The sequence below is a fragment of the Phalacrocorax aristotelis genome, chromosome 15, assembly GCF_949628215.1.
Source record: "Phalacrocorax aristotelis chromosome 15, bGulAri2.1, whole genome shotgun sequence".
NCBI lineage: Eukaryota > Metazoa > Chordata > Aves > Suliformes > Phalacrocoracidae > Phalacrocorax > Phalacrocorax aristotelis.
In genome coordinates this window covers 12,079,713-12,100,329 of record NC_134290.1, presented here as the reverse complement: position 1 = coordinate 12,100,329, position 20,617 = coordinate 12,079,713, and the positions used below count along the sequence as shown (strand labels likewise).

Sequence of the window (20,617 nt, the reverse complement as noted above, 5' to 3'; positions counted from 1 at the left end):
GGTTAAAAGGAAGTTGTGGTTTTGGTATCCTGCATGAAATACCTGATTACCAACAGCTCGGCCACTGTAACTTTTCACTACTGCTAGTTCTAAAACCAGACAGTAGCTATCCACACATCCAGTGTGTAACACAAAAAAGACAAAAATGCAAACAACAAAGTAAGACAAGGCTGGCTTCGTGAGACAAATGAGGAAACTTAACCAGTCACCTGGGAAATAAAGAGGAAATAAAGGAAACATTCAAAGCAGTCTTAACATTTTATTACTTTATTTATGGCGACTCTGGTTTTTATGCTATGTAAGCCTTGACTGAGAAAATTTAAAATCTCCATGTCTTTGCAGCATTAAGTATTGTTGTGTCTTCGAAAACACCTCCAGTAATGCATCACTGTATAGCAATAAGTGCGTTCACTGGATTCAAAGAGAGGGTCATGGATGTGTCTCAATGAAGTTTTAAATATACCGTAGCTAAATGTTCTGGTTTGAATTAAAATTAAAAACCACCTTCCCGAAGGTGCTATACTTCCAGAGAGAATGTTCAGGTTATAAGAGTAGCTTTTGAATTTTAGAGAGAGCACCCACTTCTCAATTCCTGAGGATTTAAATAACATTTCATTACATACATTTCAAATACTGCTCATCACTGCGAGGTGTTTGCAACACTGGTTGAGTAGGCCAATATAAAAATCTCACCCCACTCGCAAAGGTAAGTTATGAAGGGCCTAGAATGCATAAATTAAAATGCACAATAATGCAGGGTGTGCTTAGTCACTTTGTAGTCTCTAGCAAACACTGCATTTTTTAAGGGGTCTAGTAATCACAATTGGTATGATATACTGTATTAAATGGGCAAAGCAGAAATGTAATTTTTTAAATTACTGAACCAGTCACGTTACAGTAGTTCCCAAGAAGAGATCTCTGTTGCATCGTCCTCATTATCCTTTGTAATGAAATTTAACTAGTTAAGAGAGCAAATATATTTAATGAGTCATCTCTATGGCACGTTATTTACAAAGGCTTGCTCAATTACCAACGCTGTTCCAAAAATTTTTAGTCATACCTGGATGTTGGGTGTAACTATATGGTGTCAATCAGTTTACCTTTTTCATCAAAAACACACAACCAGGAGTATCTTTCCCACTTTGTCCTGGCCAAAAAATATGACTTTAAGATCCGCTGTTGTAAACAATCACATACTTTCATGACCTTTACCTCAACATACACGATGGTGGCACAAAAGAACATCTTAGTGCCCCGGACCTTGCAACCGCTAATGGGTGTCTTCTCATTTTAATCACACGCTTCGTTCCATTCAAGTCAGAGCCGTCATTCTCCACGTCCTAATGCCGTGTTACCACGGCGGGGACAGCTCAGATGACCGACCTCCAACCGCACAGGCCCGGCCGGCGCTCTCCCGTCACCCCGAGCAGCAAAGTAGGGAAACGAACCGCTGCCGCTGTTATTGCTGGATAAACCTAAGGAGAAAGCGAGGGCTCTCGGGGAAGCCAGCGCTGAATCTGTCATCAGTAAAGTCACACAGCTCCAGTTAATGCCTAAAATGTAATTCCCAGCCTGAACTAACGCACGAAATAACCACAAAACCAATTTTCCCTTCTGCAGCTTCCTCCCCCGCCCGGCCCCCTCGTGAAAGCGGCGAGGGAAAACCTGCGGGGAGAAAGGTGCCGCCCCGGGAAGCTCCGCGCGCCGGAGGCGTAACCAATTCGCGGCTGGGCTGGGCTGGGCTGGGCTGGGCTGGGCTAGACTAGACTCGGCGCGTCTCAGCTAGGCTCTGCTCAGCCCCAACACTAACGAAGCGGCCCGAGCCTCCGCCCCGTCGCTTCCGGTCCGCCATGTCCCGCCCCCGCTAGCCCCGCCTCGTCTCGCCTCGGTGGCCGTTCCCTGCAGCCCAGCCGCCCACGTGACGGCGCTGCCGGCGGAGCGACGGCGCCCTCAGCCAATAGGGATGCGCCGTGCCCTGCGTGGGCGGGCCGGGCCGGGTCCTGCCGCCCGACGGCGGCCAAGTTTCCTTCGGGCGGGCCGGGAGCGTCGCGGGCCCGCTGTGGGGCCGGGACGGGGCCGGGGAGGAGGGAGTGCCGCCGCTGCCGCCATGGAGGAGGCCGAGCCGAGCGAGCGCAGCCCGTTGCTGAGCAGCGGGGAGCGCGGGCGGGCAGCGAGCGGCGCGTTCCACGGGCGGCGGCTGGCCTGCGCCGCCGTGCTGCTGGCCGAGCTGCTGGAGCGGGTGGCCTTCTACGGCATCACCTCCAACCTGGTGCTCTTCCTCAACGGGCCTCCCTACGGCTGGGAGGGCGCCCAGGCCAGCCAGGCCCTGCTCCTCTTCATGGGCATCACCTACCTGGTGTCCCCTTTCGGTGGCTGGTTGGCTGATGCCCTCCTGGGCAAGTTTGGCACCATCCTGCTCAGCATGGCGCTCTACCTGCTGGGCATGCTGGCCTTCCCCGTCATCGCTGCGCCGCACACCCGCCAGGGCCTCTGCGGGGACATCCCCTTGTTCCCCGTAGAGAACTGCTCCTCTCCGGCGGCCAACGCCACCCTGGCACCTTGCTCCCAGGCGGGAGCCATCCGCTACTGTGCTGCCGCCACCTTCATTGGACTGGTCCTCGTGGGGCTGGGCGTCGGGTCGGTCAAGGCCAACATCACCCCTTTTGGGGCAGACCAGGTCAAGTATCATTTGGCAGCTGCTGAATCGTTTGTGGGTGCTGGTCTGAGCCAGGGGACGGCTGTCAGTCGTGCCTCTGGAGGGGCTTGCTTTGGTGGGATGGACAGTGCGCCTGCTGATTCACATCTCTGTAGGTGTTAAGTCTCAAAGGGAATCAGGTCATCCAGCTTCATAATGCAGGCTCTTAAGTAATACCCTATTTGATATAATTTCGGTGTCTGTGTGTCATCTTATCTCCTACGACCCTTGGTTTCCTGGTAGCCTCGCCATAGATGTGGTATCTGATTTGGCTAAACCATCACTGTCTTGAGGTGTTGGGCTGAATACCTGTTGGCCACAAAGTGGATTGTTAATTATACTCCACTGTAGAATTTGTACCCGGTTGATCTGACCTCAGAGCTCATCAGGTGAAATATCTGATGCACATTTTAGCTCTGACAAAGACAGCATGGGCCTTCTAGGGCAGTGACCAAAGGCCTTTATCAGCGTGTGATAAACGAAGGCTAGAGAACAAACAGTTTTTTATGCTTTAGGTGTTCTCTGTATACTGCACTGTGCCCTTGAGTGATATTTTTGTGCAGGCTAACGTTGCTGTAGATGACAGTTGGGAAGGTGCTCTCAACATCGTAGACATGTTACCTGGGTGGTTCTCGCAGGGACATGTCCTCTCAAACTCTCGTACTTGGATCCACTTCAGTGGGAATATCATTCACTGGATCATCACTGCAGAACCATGTGGCTTTACAGAAAATACTTGAGAGGCAGCTCACAGTTCAGTATTGACTGGAATGCATTGTTGCATGTATTTTTTTACCATCTTACACTAACGTAGTATGCTGACTGTGGATGTTGGAGTATAATTTCTGCTTTACAAATTGAGAATTTCAGATGCTTAGGTACTGAGCAGCTTTTGTACCCAAACCGTTCTTGATGACAAAGCAAGGAGAAGACCTCTGATCCAGTTGCATCTCTGTTTACTGGCCCATTGAATTCAGCTTAGTGCAGGTATCAGAAATGCCATGAAATTCGTTGTGAGAGGTAGGAGCTACTGCAATATCTTTGCCAAACGTACCTCTGTTCTCTGCTGTGCAGTTTACATTTGTCATTCTTTGGCATTTCATATATTATAAATTCTGGAGTTCTGGGTGAAAGGCAGTATATAAATGTAAAACATGATTATAGCCTAGGATTGCGCGTCTCCAGTGTATTGGTTCTGTTTAAGCCAGCATGAGCCCATCAAGTGAAATAGCTTTAATATGACTTTATCTTGTAAGGTGTTTTTCAAAACTGACTGCTTATCCCCAGAACGCTTTATGAACATTAAATATAAGAGGTAAATAATGGCAGGAACAGAGCAAAAGAAGAACCAATGCCAATGGAAGCATAGCTGTCGTAGCTGGATTTTTTAAAGGCTTCCCCCCAGGATTTCATGGAAAACAGTTTTTGGCTAGGTTTGCAGATAATTCACGGTGATTTATATAGGGTGAAGCAAAAGAAATACTCCTTTCTGGTTCATAATAATCAGCAGAGCTCTGCTGAGGATGGAATTTTTCCCCTTCTGTTTTTCTAGCTTATCTATTGTTAAATATATTACAGTGTACCACTTACCTTGTTGTGTGGTTTTGGGCCCTCTTGGGTGCCTTCTCCCTGCATAGGAGTGTAGCAAACTGCTGGCCAGATGGATGTATATTGCTGAGAATAAAGTCTGTCTCCCGGAGTCACATTCTTGGGAGGCCAGAATACAATGCAAACATGTTTTGGCTGGACGCGTGCTGATAAGATTTGTCCTCTTTCCCTTAAATAACAAACAAAGGAAAATATGAATTGTATATTGGGTACTTTAGCTGACATGAACCACCTTTCAGATATTGTTCATTAGGTTTCATTGCAGATCTCTTAATAATTACCATGTAAATTTTTCAGTTTTAACAGATGATGTATAATTTGGGTGGGGAACCCAAATGTAATGAAGATATTTTTTATTTAGAAGAAAAGAATCACTTTGTGGAAAATTGGTAACTAAATTCCAATACTTCTTTTTAATCTTAGAGGAAAATTAGTAGTATCTTAATTTCTGTTAAATGGATGCTTTTAGAAGCGCTGTTACAAGTGACTAAGTAGACTTAGTATAGAGTAACTTTCGCCACTCAGCTTAGCAAAACAACGGCTACTGCAGACTAGGTGTAGACCAGATTTACTTAACCGTGTTTATGAACAAGAGCTGTTTTTCTAGCCGTTGCAGATTGATCCATTGTATAGGTCTAAATCTGAACGGATGGTTCTCAGAATAGTGTTTGTAATCATGTGATATGTATAACCTGGCACTTTCTAGTTCCCCTTTCCAGTGCGAGTGTTCTGCAGTCACTTCCTGTTCTGTGTAGCAGTTTGTGACTTTCTGTAGTTAGGCAACAATATGACTGTCCCTCGCTATTGTGAAAGCTGGTTTAGCTTCAGCATTGAAGCCAACGTTAGTAGTAGACTACTGATCTTGTATCAGCCATAATAATTGTTCTAACTCTAGAGATATCTGTTTTGGGGTTAATGGTGTTTAGGAATGCTAGTTTTAACCCACAGTGTGTCTTACTTCTGAATTGCCATCATAGTCATTAAATCAATCGGTTCATAACCTGCCAAAAATCTTCTAGCTTTGCTAAAACCATTGTTGTATCGCCAGAGGCAGGATGCTATTGGAAATTGCTGGCATGAAGACGGCTTTGAGTGATTTTCAACCTTTATTTATTTGTAGAACTTAGATTTTCCAGCCTCTGGGGAAGGATGGGGGACCATGCATAAAGCATTGAAGGTCACTAACTGCAAGTTGGTGGTGGTGTTGGACTTGGGAGACTGCAGATGTCCAAGACTCTGCAGAAGGCAGTTTGAAAACTGAAGCTGTGGCACTCACATGGGCAGTACTCATTTGTTTCTGTTTCCGACAGAAACAGAATAGATGTGACGCCGGTGACAGGAAGCAGACTTTAAACATGGACTGGCCAAATTTCAGTGTAAAAATTTTATATTATGTAGCAAGGGAGGAGTGCTGTATAGCTCTGTTATGGAGCTCTCTCCAGATGCCCTCAGGAGTAACTGGTGCCTTAGAAGGTCAGAATTCTGCAAGAGCAAAGTTGACTGCGGAAAACTGTTGTCATTGCTCTTTCTTTTGTAGGCTAAGGACAGGCGTGAGCTTCTGCGTTTTCATCCTTCCTCTGTTGTGTGACTGTTCACAGTTGGCTGGGATAAGTTTGGTGGGTTTTGTTACATTTGTCACTTGTGACTGTCAGTTGATTGCAGGAACAGATGGAAACTGCTAATGTCTGTAACTTTTAAATAGTCTTTTTCCTCTTATGTGAGGTCATCACTTTGGATCTGTCATTATGTGAAGGAGAGAGGGAAGATTATGACATGCTGAAAGTCTGAAATGTTGGGGTTTAGGAAATACTTGAGTTCAGTAGCAGGTCGTGTCAGAAACCAGATGCCACAGTGGAATGGTAGGCACCAGATAGGCACTAGCTGTGGCAAAAATAAGAAATCCTGTGGGTAACTGTTTCTTTGAAACTGCCCTAGCTCTAGAGAGCTATGACAGAGCAAAGCATCTAAACACAGGAATCAGTGATGCTCTTTATATAAAAATCAGGAGAATCTAACAGAGTATTAATATTTGAGCTGTGTAATACTTTTGGTTTCAAGCTGTATGAACTTGGATAATCTTCTAAGATGTTGGTGTTGAAAAATCCAGGGGAGGGATAATTCAGCAAGTGATCATCTTTTTCCTAAGTCAGAATGATGTCCAAGTATTAACTTTAGGGACAGCTGTGTTGTAGAAGTTGCTATTTGTAATGACTTTTCATCAGGTGTTGTAACTAAAGATTTGGTTACTCTTTCTGTGTTTTTTTTTTTTGTTTTAGTTGCATTTAAAATGTTGTTTTCATTCTAAGATGTTAACCTTAGATCCTAAATGAGTTTAGAGTGTTGCCATGCGGAGTTACACAGCTGATGTGTCCTCTATTGAAAGTGGCTGTAAATAACCTAGTGATTACACAGTTCACATAACATAGTGTTCCAGGCGCTCAGGATTCTTTATCATGAAAACTGTGGTCGTAATTACATCTCATCTGACCATAATCAGTCTGATGTAAGTGTTCTGTATTAGAAATTTTTATTTTGAGAACTGTTCCTTTACTGTTTTGAAAACCAGCTCTGTGTGTGTCCCAGTTACAAAGCTCACTGTCACTGTGCTTTTCTTTCTGCATTTGGATTAACTGTATGTAAATGATAATTATCAGATAGTATCAAGAAGAACACCTTTTGGACTGCAGAAAAATCAAGTGTTAGGCTAGATTTTCTTTTGCAAAAATTACGTTAGATGTCTTGAAAGTGGCAAGATTATTTCATTTCCCCTTTAGATACCCACCTGAATGCAGGCAGCATTGACATGTGGCCAATGACCGACAAAGCAGCTGTGGCCACAATCCTTAGAGTTGCTCATTTCTTTCATTTCTTTGTTGGTGGGGGTTTTGGTGGGGTTTTTTTTGTCTAGTCCGGGTGGGGGGGGTGTGCTTGTGGGAGTTTTGGGTTTTGTTGTTCGTTTGGTTTTTTTTAATTAAATTTGCCTTATAGTTTAGAAGAGGAAAACTTAGGGCAATTGGGATGCTCTTTGTAAAGTACAGTAGATCATTCTGTATTTTTATTGAAGTAGAAGCGCTACTGGATTGTTCCTCAGTGTTCTTGGAGAATGATGTGCTATCCCATTTAGTAAGGAAAAACAGTGTGAAAGGCTTGAAGAATGCAGAGCAGTGAACTGGAGGCTCAGGACAGCAATAGGAGTTGATCTAAATAAGTGGCAGCTGTCCAACACTGGTAAATTCTGTGGAAAATATCTGAATCTGAGCTCATTTGCAAAACAACGTGTTACCTAGAGCAAATAAATTGTGTGTATTAGATACTTGCTAATGCTCATTTGAGCCAGGGCACCTTTGAAACAGCTTTACTACAGAGTTTTTGTTCAGTGATAGGAAGCCTTGCACTCTAGCCATGGCATTTTGCTGATACTGCTTGCATTTTCCTGTTGTAAGGAGTTAGACTAAAACTAAATCTAATAAGGTGCTTTCTTCCTACCTTTTAAACACTACTACAGTTCCTAAGGTGTTTTGTTTTGATGGGGACAAAATCTTTTGAGCCTATTTTGACTTTCAGTGCAGGGATGTGGAACCCTTAGCCCACAGGAGAGATTCGATCCAGGACCCATGCCATACTTGTGCCATTTACGTGCATCATTTTCCTGCTGCAGCTGCTGGTACGATGTTAAGAATATAATGAGGCTGGTGATGCTGGTACCACAAGGAAAGAGTGCTGCTATGCTTGAGCACAGATGAAACTGAGCAGAGGGAGTGGTAAATTTTTCTTTCTGCTTGGGTGATGGAAAATAATGCAAGCATAAGGGGGAAAAGGAAAATTCCTGCAGTTTTGTGAAAAGTACTTGTCCTTGATAAAAGTAAAATAATAAATATCTAACATGGTTTTCTTCTTGGTTCCATATTAAAATGTAGTGTCTCCTTATGAAGAGAATAAATCCACCTATTTTGTGTTGTCACACAGCTCAAGTAATAGCCAGCAGAGGGAAACTTGGAGTAGTCCTCTGTAAATGTAATATAACTAATATTTTGGGCAGCCAATGTGATATTTGAGAGGAACTACAAGGATTACCTTTTAACTTTACCATGTTCTCTGGCTTTGGTAATACATTGTCATAGTTCTTCCACTTTGACAAGATATTCCAACAGCTCCTTCAGTGTGATTTTTATAAGTTATTAATGTCTGTCAATAAAATGCCACAGTGGCATTTCAGACATGGCCGTGATTCATTGTTAGTGCATATATATACTTCGATAAGGAAGCAGAAAATGGATTGTTTCCATTGTGAGTCTGTGATGTGTCTGTCCCTTGAACACTGCATTCCTTTTTGGTCACTCTGTTTCAGGAAGGGTACTGGATATGGAGAAGGAAGTTTCAGGGAAAGGCCACAGGCATGATCAGGACTTTTCATGCAAGAAATCATGAAACAGTCTACAACCTCCTATCTCTGAAAAGGCAGCTGGAAGGAAGATGTGACAGTGGGTTGTGGAAATAACGGTCAGGGATGAGAGGCAGAAATGGACCAGGGATGGGATAAAGCTCAGCTGCCCTCTGTTGTTTCCTGGAACTAGGTTAAATGAGTGAGGCTAGTACAGAGCAGGTTCAAAACAGATAAATGGAGGTTATTCTCCCCACTGTGTAATTAGCTGGGGAACTCTTTGCCACAGGGTCTTATTGATTCTGAAAGCTGACCTGGGTTCAGGGGCAGACTGGACAAGTTCATGGAGAGATCTGCTGCATTTAATAGTAGATGGAAGCCATCCTTTGTTCAGGAAGTTTCTCAGGGGCTAATGGTTGGAGGCTGGGATAACACTTGATAGAAGCATCATGCTGTGCTTGCCCTGTTCTTACCTGTATCAGTTTGCTGTCATCTCCCAGCTTTCCTTAGTACAGGCATGAGCAAGGTCATTTGTAAGAGGGAGGATGGGAATTAATCTTTTTTGTAGAAATTATAAGAGAACTGAGACTTCCTCATGAAGAAATGGAAACTATATAAAATAGATTGCTAATTCTTTACATAAGCTGGAGCACTGTGTTTACGATGTAGTTGTTTGCTATTATCCTGCTGCCATTTGGGGTTTAGAAGGAATTTCTAGCTTGATACATTACTGCAGGTGATGACTGTTAAAATTACAAAATTACTACCAAGATGACACTGAAGAGGGAGAATTTCTTGGGTTTTGGCTCAAAGACTGTATTTGACATGCTAACAGACCTACCTGAATGCCTAATGATGCTATTCATTATGCATAGGAATAGATGCCTTAATATTTCTTTTGTAATGCTTGGTTAAATGATATAGATGGGTTTGTACACCGCTGAGAAACTCGAAGCTGTAAATCAGAACTGACAATGTTAAAAACTTATTTCAAGGCATTGCTTGCTTTTCGTATTGCAAACTAAACACTGCTTTCCTGAAGATCTGGCAAACAAGGAAGGGAAACTTGCAATTAGAAATCAAAAATAACTGACTCAGCAAGACGCTGCATGGCACTGACTTGCTAGTCACTGTTAATGGCCTTTCAGTCATAAACGAGTGACAATTTTGGTATTATGAATTCTTCTACAGACTAGTTGATCTTTTTAATGTATTTCAAATTTTAACTTGCATAATTTCTCTTACATCACATCTTATGAGTGATGCTGGGTTCCTGTGACTTAATTACAAAACATGGGGTGACTTATGGTAGGCAATACAGAATAAAGAGCGATGGTGAAAACTGTACAGAGTAATTCTATAAACCAGAAATGTCTTTGTTTTCACTGGAGAGACATTGAGAGCTTCAAGCAGAAAAATAGCACAGTGAACAGTGCTGACTTAGTAGAGGGATAAATGTTTACTGGGACCTTGTAATGCCTCAAGCAACCCAAATTTAATTTTCTTTTTTTTTTTTTTTTAAGACCAGAATGACAAGTCTTCAATTTATGTTCTGGTGAGAGGCATTAGGACTGTGTTAAAATTTAAATTTGTGCTTTAATTACCTAGTAGTCATTTGAGGGTTAGAAAATGGAATATGGTTAACTGTTCCGTGTATACAGTTGGAAGAAGCAATTGCTGTAACACTGCTAATACATGAATTTTTAGGCAGCTTAAATTTTTTTTTTTTAACTAAAAAAAGATTATTTCAAATTCTGTGGACTATGGAATGTTAATCTGAGTGAGCTTTGTCTATAGAAATGGCCAAATGAGAGACAGTGCAGTAGAAATAACAACAGCCTCTATGGGGAGTCTATGCAGTTTAGTATTGTATGGCTTTTTTTATCCCTATGCTGAACTTCTAGAAGGTCACTGCTCTAATGGGGTAGCTCAGTCAGGTGTCATTTCATCAAATACCATGCTAAGCCCAAAACACTTAAATCATTTCAGTATGACTCTAAATTAAACCTAAACTCTACAGTGCATTGAACTTGATTGAATTCTAATAAACAGGCTTCATTTTCTTCAGAAATTGAATGACTTGTTTTTAATCTTTTCCAGGTCAAAGATCGGGGTCCAGAAGCCACAAGAAGATTTTTTAATTGGTTTTATTGGAGCATTAATTTGGGAGCTATTCTCTCTCTGGGAGGCATTGCATACATTCAACAGAACGTGAGCTTTGTTATTGGATATAGTATCCCAACAGTTTGCATTGGGATTTCATTCATGGTTTTCTTATGTGGTCAGAGTTTCTTCATCACCAAACCGCCTGATGGTAGTGCCTTCACAGACATGTTTAAAATTCTCGCATATTCGTGTTGCTCAAGAAAGAGACACGTGGAGCGCTCAACTAATAGGTTTGTAATGAGCTCTTTTGTATAGTCCGAATTCAGTGAACCAGCCTAAGAGTTGTAGCTACTTCAAACTAGCTGGCGCTAAGTCACGCTAGAGAACACACTAGAATATGCAGTTTTGCTTTGAGAACTGGAACTGGGAAATTGGAGTCCTGGAGATATTTTCTGGGAGTTCTGGTACAAAAAAAGAGGCACATTTTGAGATCACTGGATCTCCGTGCTGCTGCTTTCAGTTGAATGCTATGTCTTGCCAGTTCAGAGTTTCTGAAAGTGTAACGGAACCCGAGCACGGTGCTTTTAAGCATCAGTTAACTTTCTTCTCTGGTTAGATGTGTTTATGGGATGCTTTTTGATGTGAAAAACACTATAATCTGCATTTAATATTGTAAGTGGCTTGATGGGCAGCCAAAATGCGTACTGGTTTTTTGCTTTCCAAATGGTTACTCTGCTCTTAAGAGACGCCGATGGCATACCGGTGGGTGAATGTCGTCACTGGTCAGAGGAGATGTCAGGTGCCTCCTCTGCAATGGGCTTTCACGTGTTCAGGTTGCAAAACAATTCAATGAATTAGAATAACTTGTATTTTGTGATACTGTTTCTGAAGTTCTGCATGTTGCAGTGCCGGTTATTTATGTGCGGTGTGGGGAGGATGGGAAATAAGGAAACCTTTGTAATGGAAACTCTCAGTTGGTGCTTTCACCTGCTGCTGATCCATTCTGGCCTAGTTGTTTTGCTGTAACTTACACGAGTAATTTATTTTGGAAATGCATGAGCTTTTTTGTAATGAAGTGTCACAAGGTTGCCAATTGTATCAGGGTTTGTTGTTGTTTAACTAAATGTTTCAAATTCTTTTCAAAAGCGAAGGCCAGGGAGTACTTCAGCAACCTCGCAAGCAAAGCCTGTTTGAGATGGCCAAGCTGTCTCGTGGGGGCCCATTCAGAGAAGATAAAGTAGAAGATGTGAAAGCTCTTGTCAAGATTATCCCTGTCTTTTTGGCTTTAATACCTTACTGGACAGTGTATTTTCAAGTGAGTCGTTCCAAATGGTTACATTTTTATTTTACATGTCTAGAAAGCATAATTTATAATTTCGGGGCCATAACTTGCTCTTCTCCGGGTTGCATTTGAAAGCTCTCAGGGCACTAGCATTCTAAGCCTATGTTATGAATCTAACTCCTGTCTGAAAATTACCTGCCCCGAGCAGTTACCTGGAAGAAACACACAAAAGCTTTTGGGGTCAAACTATTCTATAAGGTTTACTTACAGATAGCGTTCAATAGCTGTGATTCTGAACAAGGTGAATATTGAAAAGGATTTTTCAGAACTCTGGTATTGACAGATTGACTTAATACCCATGTGTTCAATACTGTTAACTACTTGTCTTTTACACACCTAGGGTTGCATCTCAGGAATTATTTTAATAATATTATATTAGTAAAAATAATACTGTGTGATGGTAGCTTCTTCAGAATTTTATATGCTAGATAAAGTTGTTGTGGAAAGCTGTATTAGCTTACCAGTATGCCAAAGTATCAAATTCCACATCTTTCTGGGGCGTCTTTCATAAATATGAAACTTACCCTGAAGTTGAGAGATGAAAAATGGCTACTAAGAATACTTTCAAATAATATTTTGACTTAATAAATAAGAAAATAAAAATCATTAAATGATCGTTAAAACTAAGAGTTGTACAAATTAACATACCTTAAATATTGCGCTCTGTTTCATCTTGCAGTTGCTTCAGATAGTTCAGGGTAAGTGCTCTAGATTTCATTTTAATTAAGTCCTTTCTGGTTCTCCTGTCTTAGTGAGATGAATGGGGATAGCAAATGTGTTTTGGAGGAAAAAATGCAGAAATTGTTTTTAAAGTTGCATGAATGATTGTGGTTTTAGTAAATATGAAGGTAAGGGTTAAAAAAAAATCTTGTAATGTTCTAACAATAATTCTCTTTGTTTTGCGCTTTACCTTTGGTTTAATCTTTGTTAATTATTGAAAATGGAAAAATATCTTACTCTCAGTACCCTTGTCCAAGTAATCTCAACTCATTTTTCTTAATGCTAGATGCAGACAACATACGTATTGCAAAGTCTCCATCTGAAAATTCCTGAAATATCAAATGACACCAACTCTATTCATACGGTAAGCAGGGCAAAACAAGTGAAAAGTATGTTTTCTTTAGCTGAGATGCAAAATAGGTAAATATTGTATAAAAGTTCCAGGAAGTGAAGGTAGTGACTGCGGGGAATTGACGGCCACAGACACTGGGCATTTAGAACCATGACGCGTAATGCAGAGACTTTGGCATGCCTACTGGTATATGGCGTTCACACCATCCTGCTTTGAATGTGTTGAGATAACTTTCACTGCCTTAATTAAGACTGTCTTTATCCTTCAGTGGACAGAGCTTTGAAGAAAGCTTATAAACCTATATGCTCTGGGTTTCCAAAGTTGTAGGTAGGACAGAAGCTTTCCTACAACCTCAGTAGGAATACCCATACTTAACTGAAGCATTAGTATTTGCAAATTTGGAATCTGAGATACGTTTGTAACTTTATACTGCTTAATCAATATTCACTTTACCTTGAATCAGTTTAGCTTGTTGAAGGAAGTTGTTGAATCAATATTTTTCAAGAAAGGCTGGCATCACGTAATTGCAGAAACGGTACTGAGAAGTAAAACCAAAAAGTATGAATGTAAGTGAACAGGCTTACTAAATGTTCTTTTAAAATTAAATTTCTTCTGTTTTATTTAAAATTAATATCAATATGACAGAATGGCTTCAGTCTTTTTTTTTTTTTCATAGATCAAAAATAAAAAATGCTTCTACTTAATTTTTCTTTGAACTTGTGTGAAAACTGAGTTGATTCTGAACCACAGCTGAAGGCTAAATGGTATTGATACGGGCTAAGACAGACTTCCAAACCAACCAAATGCCAGTTACTTTTACACAGTCAAGAAAACTAAAAGAGTAGGCTAAGGCTTCTTCAGTTAAATGTGTGCCACCAACAAAAGGATCTAAAGCAAATTTCCTAAACCGAGGTCTGATTTTGTGTGGGTTTTTTTGCATAGCTTTTGGGCACGGAAAGCCATTGCCACTTTCACTTCAAGGTTCAGTTTTGTGGTGTTTGAGTTGCATGCTCATTTAAAAATAAGGTGCTTTCTTATTCAAACATTCTAACTAGTCAGAGGCTTCTGGCTTAGTTGCATCAGTTTTAATTGTGGACTACATTCAAGGTGGCTGATTTTTTTAGCATATACCTCATTCTACTTTAATACAGGTTAGTACATTTAAATTTTGATATGTGACTAATTTTGCTGTTTTCATTGAGCTTTTCACATTTATTTATTGCTTGCATGTGAGAGGGCACTCAGGTTATTTCTGTTATTACGAACCACATGACTGTCTTGTTTGAATGCTGTCATTGTTGGACTAGAGAATTGAATTTTCTTCCTTCTAACAAAGTGCATTCAGGACTTCAGAGTCCCATTGTTAGTCTGAATATTAGAAATAAAACTATTGTCAGTCTGAATATTTATTGTGTAGAAATGAACATGGAGCTTTGGTTATCAAAGTGAGCTTTCCTCACTGCCTTTTCGGGTGTTAAAATTGTTTTCAAGTTGTAAGTAGAGCGTTATGTTTAATTAAATTAATTTAAAAAATAATGTCCTTCTTTTTTTTTTTTTTTTTTTTTTTTTTTTTCAAAAAGACTTTAAAACACCACTCCTGCCACGTAGCCATTTTTTCTAACTTGAAAGTGTGGCTTTAAAAGTTAATTACCTGTTTTTAGTGTTTACTTAAAGTATGCAGAATTTGAGACAGGAATAATGGAACAATGATCCTAAACTGTCTTGATACTTCTAAATGATGATTTTTCTGTCTTGCATAACAGTGACTGGCTCCTTTTTCTGCAGTGCATCAGTCGTGGTGGTGTTCTTGTTTTATTTTGAAATACTTTGCTGTGATCTAACAGCAAAAGTCAAATAAGTTAATGTGATTTTTGCTATCTTCCTTGGTATGTGGTCTACCTGAAGGATGCTGGCCTGCAATCTACATTATGTGGGCAGTATCTCTGAAAGCAATTCTGACTACTTTGGTTTCTCCAAATGGAAGTGATTTGAGGTAATTAAGAAAAGGAGCAGTAATATAACATTTTACATGAGCAGCATTGTACCTCATCAGGTCTAGGTCTTCCTTAAGCTCTTCTAGGCACCTCTGCCCAAATACTAATAAAGACTTATCTTTCTCTTGATACGAAAAGGGTGAAATATGTGTGTGCCCTTTTAATTTGCAGGCTCCCAATAGAGTAGAAAATGGAAAAGCATACATTTTAAACAAAAAAAACCCCAAACCCCAAGTAATTGATCATATGAAATACAGCAGCTCCAGAGGCATTTGTTACTTCTCGTCTTTCTCATCAAATTTAGCAATGACAAAAAATTCCTACATGCCTGAGTAATTACACAAATCAGTCCTTGTACAACTGTTACAGGGGTTAATGCTGGTGTGATATTGAAGCAAACAAAAAGGCGCATGGGAGAGGGACGGAAATTGATCGTTTTAAAGTTTTGCTAAATACTTCAAAGTAAGCAAGAATTTGACTAGCTCAGTCAAGTGAAGTCTGTGAAGGTTGGGGAGCAATTATGTAATCCTATGTATCAAACTGCTGAATATTTTCATAAAACCAAACCAGTTTATTCCATTCTCAAATCCATGATCTTGAAATGCCTGGAAAACACTAAGGGGAGGTTATGATGGATTCAGTTTTACCATTGTCATCATAAATTCTTGGGGTTGGCAAACTGCGAACGAGACAGCACCTGCCTGGGTTCTTCGGAGAACTGCAATGACAACTGTAGTGCAGAGCAAGAAAGCAATAGCATTTTTAATGACTGTTGTTACAACATGTCTGCCTGCAGAGAGTGCTAAAAATGTGCCTCATACATCAGCTAATGCTAGTTGGAGATCTTGACGAAGCCTAATACAGATATGGCTTGATGTCAAAGACTTCGGTGCTCTTGGCGCAAACTCCTGCGAAAGTGCAAACTCCTGCTTTGATTATGAAGAAGTAAAGGTTCATGTTTTGCTAACTCTTGGTTTTGCAGTTTGTGATAATCTCAGCCGTACTGGGGTGATTACAACCGATCAGTGAAATAGGGGTCTCGCCCGCAATGAGGAGCACGCGCCCAACGCGTGAGAGAGGCTGAGGGCTTGGGTTATTGGGCGGGTTGCAGTGGTTGAGATTTGTATCCCTAAGGGAATGTGGTTATCTTCCTGTTACTGTGGCTGTAGCTTTAGACTGTCACAGGCCCCATGGTCATCCCGGATAATCTCTAGAAAGTATTCATTTATTCTAACCCTGAGTTTCTACACACACAGAAACAGTTCAGGGTCAAAAACTGAACCTGCATCCAAAACATTCAGTTCCAGCAGTGCTTGTATTTTGGGTCAAAGAGTCATTGTGATGCATAGTACAGTATCACACTCTTCTAAATGCAATTTTTAAAAATATCCCCAAACCAGAACATTTTTATACATATTCCTGTACTGTCTTGGTTTGTTAGCCCAAACAGATGCTGAATATTATTAAGCTTGGTAGAAATTGTCTCATTCATGTAGACGGGAATCTTATTGTCAGTTACTGAATCTTGGAAGTGAGAAAAGGTGCGTGTATTGCATAATACTCTTTGTTCATTTGACAAGTGTAATTTAATTTTAATTGGATTTTGTATTACATTAGTAAAACTCTGTTTCAACTGTTCTGTGGCATGTTTCTGAAAGTTCAAAGCCTAATAATAGAAGGTCTACAAAACCTGGCTGTTAAATATTTTTAATGACTGAAGTAGGAAAAAAGTTTAATTCTGTTACACCAGAGTATATCACTGGAAGCACAATAGTAGGGACTATTTAATTGCATTAAATCACTTCCTGACCTCAGTGTCATTAATATTAGACTTCAAATGCTTTTAAAAATGTGTCTTGGGATGTACTCATTTAAACAATCTGCACAATTTTCGTTACTGGATTTGAGTGGCATAATCAATCATTCCTCAGACAAGTGTTCTATGACTAAAAAAACCTTAAAAGCAGATCAGCTCCCAAAGGGCAGTGATTTTTTCCATTAAACCTATTTCAGGATGTATGCAGAAAAACTCAGATGTTGCAGTAATGCTAATGGCCATCTCATATTTCAACAGGAATTAATATAGTTTTAGATAGTAAACTTTTGTTTTAACAAAACTTAAATCAGAGTAAGGATCTAAACTACGAGCCCTCTGAAACTTAGAAATCTTTTAAAAAAACCACCTCCTTGGCAAAACATCTTTGAGCTCTACATTTTGTATTCTCGGAGTACTCTCTTCATCTGCCCAGTAATTTCTTATTCCTCATTTTCCTTGGAACTATATGCAGTATTATCCGCTTTTGTGGAAAGAACCTTTTTGCTCTGAACAAACACTTGAGGTTCTTCAGTTCTAGGAGAAAGCACCTACACCCCAGGCCCACCCTCCCAAAAAACCCCAACCACCACCTCAGCATAGCTGGAGATGCATCTTGAAAGTGAGAATATGCAACACTCTTGGAGTTGCCGTGGTGAGGAACCATTTGTGTTTCTGAGCTAACAGAATTATGAACTGCCAAATGGAAACCTGAATAGCAGAGTGTTTGTTTTCTTCAGCTTTTACACACTCTTATTTTTCTTCTCCCAGCATCTATCAGTGCGCTGTGGTTTGCTTTGGATCTCAGTGTTTCGTGGAAGAATTTTTTCCCTTTGTTAAATAATAATAAAAATCAACCCTTAAGTATGAAATTGCTAACTTAAGTCATCTATCCTTTCAGTTTCCAGCAGCCTGGTTGACTATGTTTGATGCAGTGCTTATTCTGATCCTAATACCTTTAAAAGATAAATTGGTGGACCCCATTCTAAAGAGGAATGGCTTGCTCCCATCCTCACTGAAGAGGATTGCAGTTGGAATGTTCTTTGTAATGTGTTCTGCGTTTGCTGCAGGTAAGAACAACTTTGAGAGCTACATCTATAGCTATTTATTCAGCTACTTGCAGCAGCATTTTTAAAAATCCTTCGTGAATCTGTAATTCAAGATTATGCAGCAGTTGTTTTCATGGGACAGTTAGAATGCAACTGCATGGACGCATTTCCCACAATGAAGGAGATTTTATCCAAAACTTACTGAACTGTTTTGAATGTTTGCAATAAACTTTGGACCATTTTTCCTGCCTCAAATATACTTCAGGTATACCTTTTAAAACCAACTTGTTAGTTAAGGTTTTCACATACAGTGTTACTTTCTAGTACCTGGTAGAGGAGAACTATTTGTTTTCTGACTATATTTCTCAGCAAATACCTTAGCATCATGATCAGGGTTTGGGTTACCTGAACAAAGTGTCCAGCATTTGGATATGAGGCCGTTAGTCCTCCTAAAATAAGCGTGATGCTAATGTGGAAGTCCATCTTGTCTGATTTATTAACCGTTTGTCTTGAAGTTGAAAATTTTTTTATCCTGAAAAACAAAATAGTTCAGAAATAAGTATGTTCCTTCATATAGTTGGACTTCCAAGTATTAAAAAAGTGAAATTTTACCTAAAACTCTTTCCTTTATCTGAAATAATAAAGTTAGGTTATGGCTGAACAAGAGTTTCCTCCTGCTTTGGTTTTTTTCTCCCCTGCCTTAATGTTCCCTAATGTTTGGGAATTACTGTAGTGTAAAATAGCTTAGCCATAGCATGAAAGGAAAAAGATGGCAACTCTGCTTGAACGATAAATCAGCTGCCTTTGAGATGATTTAAAGTTGTTAAGCACTGCTGATGTGGAACTGAACATCTCTGAGCAATGGTTCATAGAACCTACAGCCTTCACCTAGTATCACTGTAATGAACATATTGATAAAGCATTATAGCATTAAATAAATTCATTTCAGCACTTGTAATCTCCTATATTTTAGAGGGAAGGACACTTTATACGGCTATTAAGATTTCTCTCAATGAGAGAGATAATTACCTTATTAGGCCAAGGTCACTTTGTATGTGGGCAAGGAAAGTTCTTAAAGCAAAGTCATTTAAACTTAAAATAGGAATGTTTCTCTTATTCCATGTTACTTAGGACACTGCTACCAGCAAAAGAAGATGATGTAAAACACTTAAATGTCAGCTCTTTAAATAGAACCTACTGGCTCACAAAAACAGCAATATATGTCTTTATTAGTACTGGGGGAAAAAAGCATATCGAGCTATGATAGCTGAGTTGGGGAATGGTTTCATGTAGCAGAATTCTTAAACATTTCAGATGCTTCTTTGTTTGCTGCTCACCTACAAATGTAACGCGTGCTTTTTGTTGGTTTGATCCTCCCCTAACTCTTCCACAGAAGAAACTGAGAAGGGGAATTCTTTGGGTGGGTATCTGCAATCTGGTTGGAAAGTTTAACCTTTTGGAGTAACTTAACATCCCTTAATCATGACATGAATTTAGGAGCTTCAGTTTTGACAAATTTGGGGCAGAGGAAACTCTGTTTATTTCTAGCAGGTGGGAAAGCTTCGGTTGGTTTTTGTGCTCTGTAAAATTTTTTTCTCATTAAATGATATTTATAGAAGCCATATTTTAATATTATTAAAATACAACATTATTTCCATCCATTTCTGTCTTAGAGAGAGATACTGTTTAAAATCTTAAAATGTATGAAGATGTTAATATCGTAACTTGCAATGTTGGAAGTATCTTAATGATTTCTTTGTGCCATATGTCCATTTTAACTTACCTAACTGACATTAATTCTGGACACTACTTAGGCTGCCTAATAGATTATTTAGATTATTTTAAATACCTTATAAACTATGTGAGAGTACAACTGATTAGATTTAATGAACATCTGCTGTGCTTCATGCATTTTATTGTAAATTCTGAGTAGCGGTATTTAAGGTTATTCAACTGGAAAATCTACTTCATTTATAGAGTTTAAACGATTATAGCAAGAACTTAAGATTCTTTTAACTGCTAAAACTGTAAGATTAAACTTGAAGGTTGTCTATCAAAGTCCAAAAGAATCAATAGATTGTAGATTCTGAAGTACCTGGCTTTGAAGATAAATTTATGGCAAAGTTTGGTATCCGGTAGTTACGCTCCTCTGTGGCTAAATGCCTCCTCAGTCTGCTTATATTGTGAAGGGTATCAAACACTTTAAGGATCACTAGATGTTTTGAGGTGCAGTAATCTGGTTTTGAATGTATATGAATGAAATGATGGCTGAGTTCTTAGCTGACTGTTCTGCTTGGTTTACATTTTCATTAAGTTCCACTCTAAAATGTTTGTCAGCTATATTAAAACAAAAACATTGAGAAATCCAGCTTTATTTTAATTACATCAGCTTTTCATAGTTCAGAGAGCAGTGAGGTGGCTGAAGAGCTAAAGAAATATACTTAAGATGGGTAAGTGGTCACCTAAAAAGACGTGTGGAAGGTAGAGAAAATGTGGTGGCCTGGCACTAAGAGGTACTAAGTTCAGAACAGTCTTTAACTCATAAACAGGTGTTTTT

At 39.8% G+C, this 20,617-nt stretch overlaps 2 protein-coding genes across 2 annotated transcripts in view; one reads left to right on the top strand and one right to left on the bottom strand.

Moving 5' to 3' along the window:
• The window catches only part of GLT1D1 (glycosyltransferase 1 domain containing 1), a 59,553-nt gene extending 57,738 nt beyond the window's left edge, over window positions 1-1,815 (bottom strand). The window contains exon 1 of the mRNA XM_075110804.1: window positions 1,213-1,815. Within this exon, the coding sequence (XP_074966905.1) occupies window positions 1,213-1,289 (77 nt within the window). The 5' untranslated portion in view covers window positions 1,290-1,815. The remainder of the gene's footprint in view (window positions 1-1,212) is intronic.
• Window positions 1,816-1,963: 148 nt separating this feature from the next.
• The window catches only part of SLC15A4 (solute carrier family 15 member 4), a 30,761-nt gene continuing 12,107 nt past the window's right edge, over window positions 1,964-20,617 (top strand). Inside the window, 7 exon segments of the mRNA XM_075109870.1 lie at window positions 1,964-2,002; window positions 2,005-2,055; window positions 2,057-2,677; window positions 10,785-11,080; window positions 11,937-12,105; window positions 13,139-13,216; window positions 17,913-18,081. Of these exon segments, the coding sequence (XP_074965971.1) occupies window positions 1,964-2,002; window positions 2,005-2,055; window positions 2,057-2,677; window positions 10,785-11,080; window positions 11,937-12,105; window positions 13,139-13,216; window positions 17,913-18,081 (1,423 nt within the window).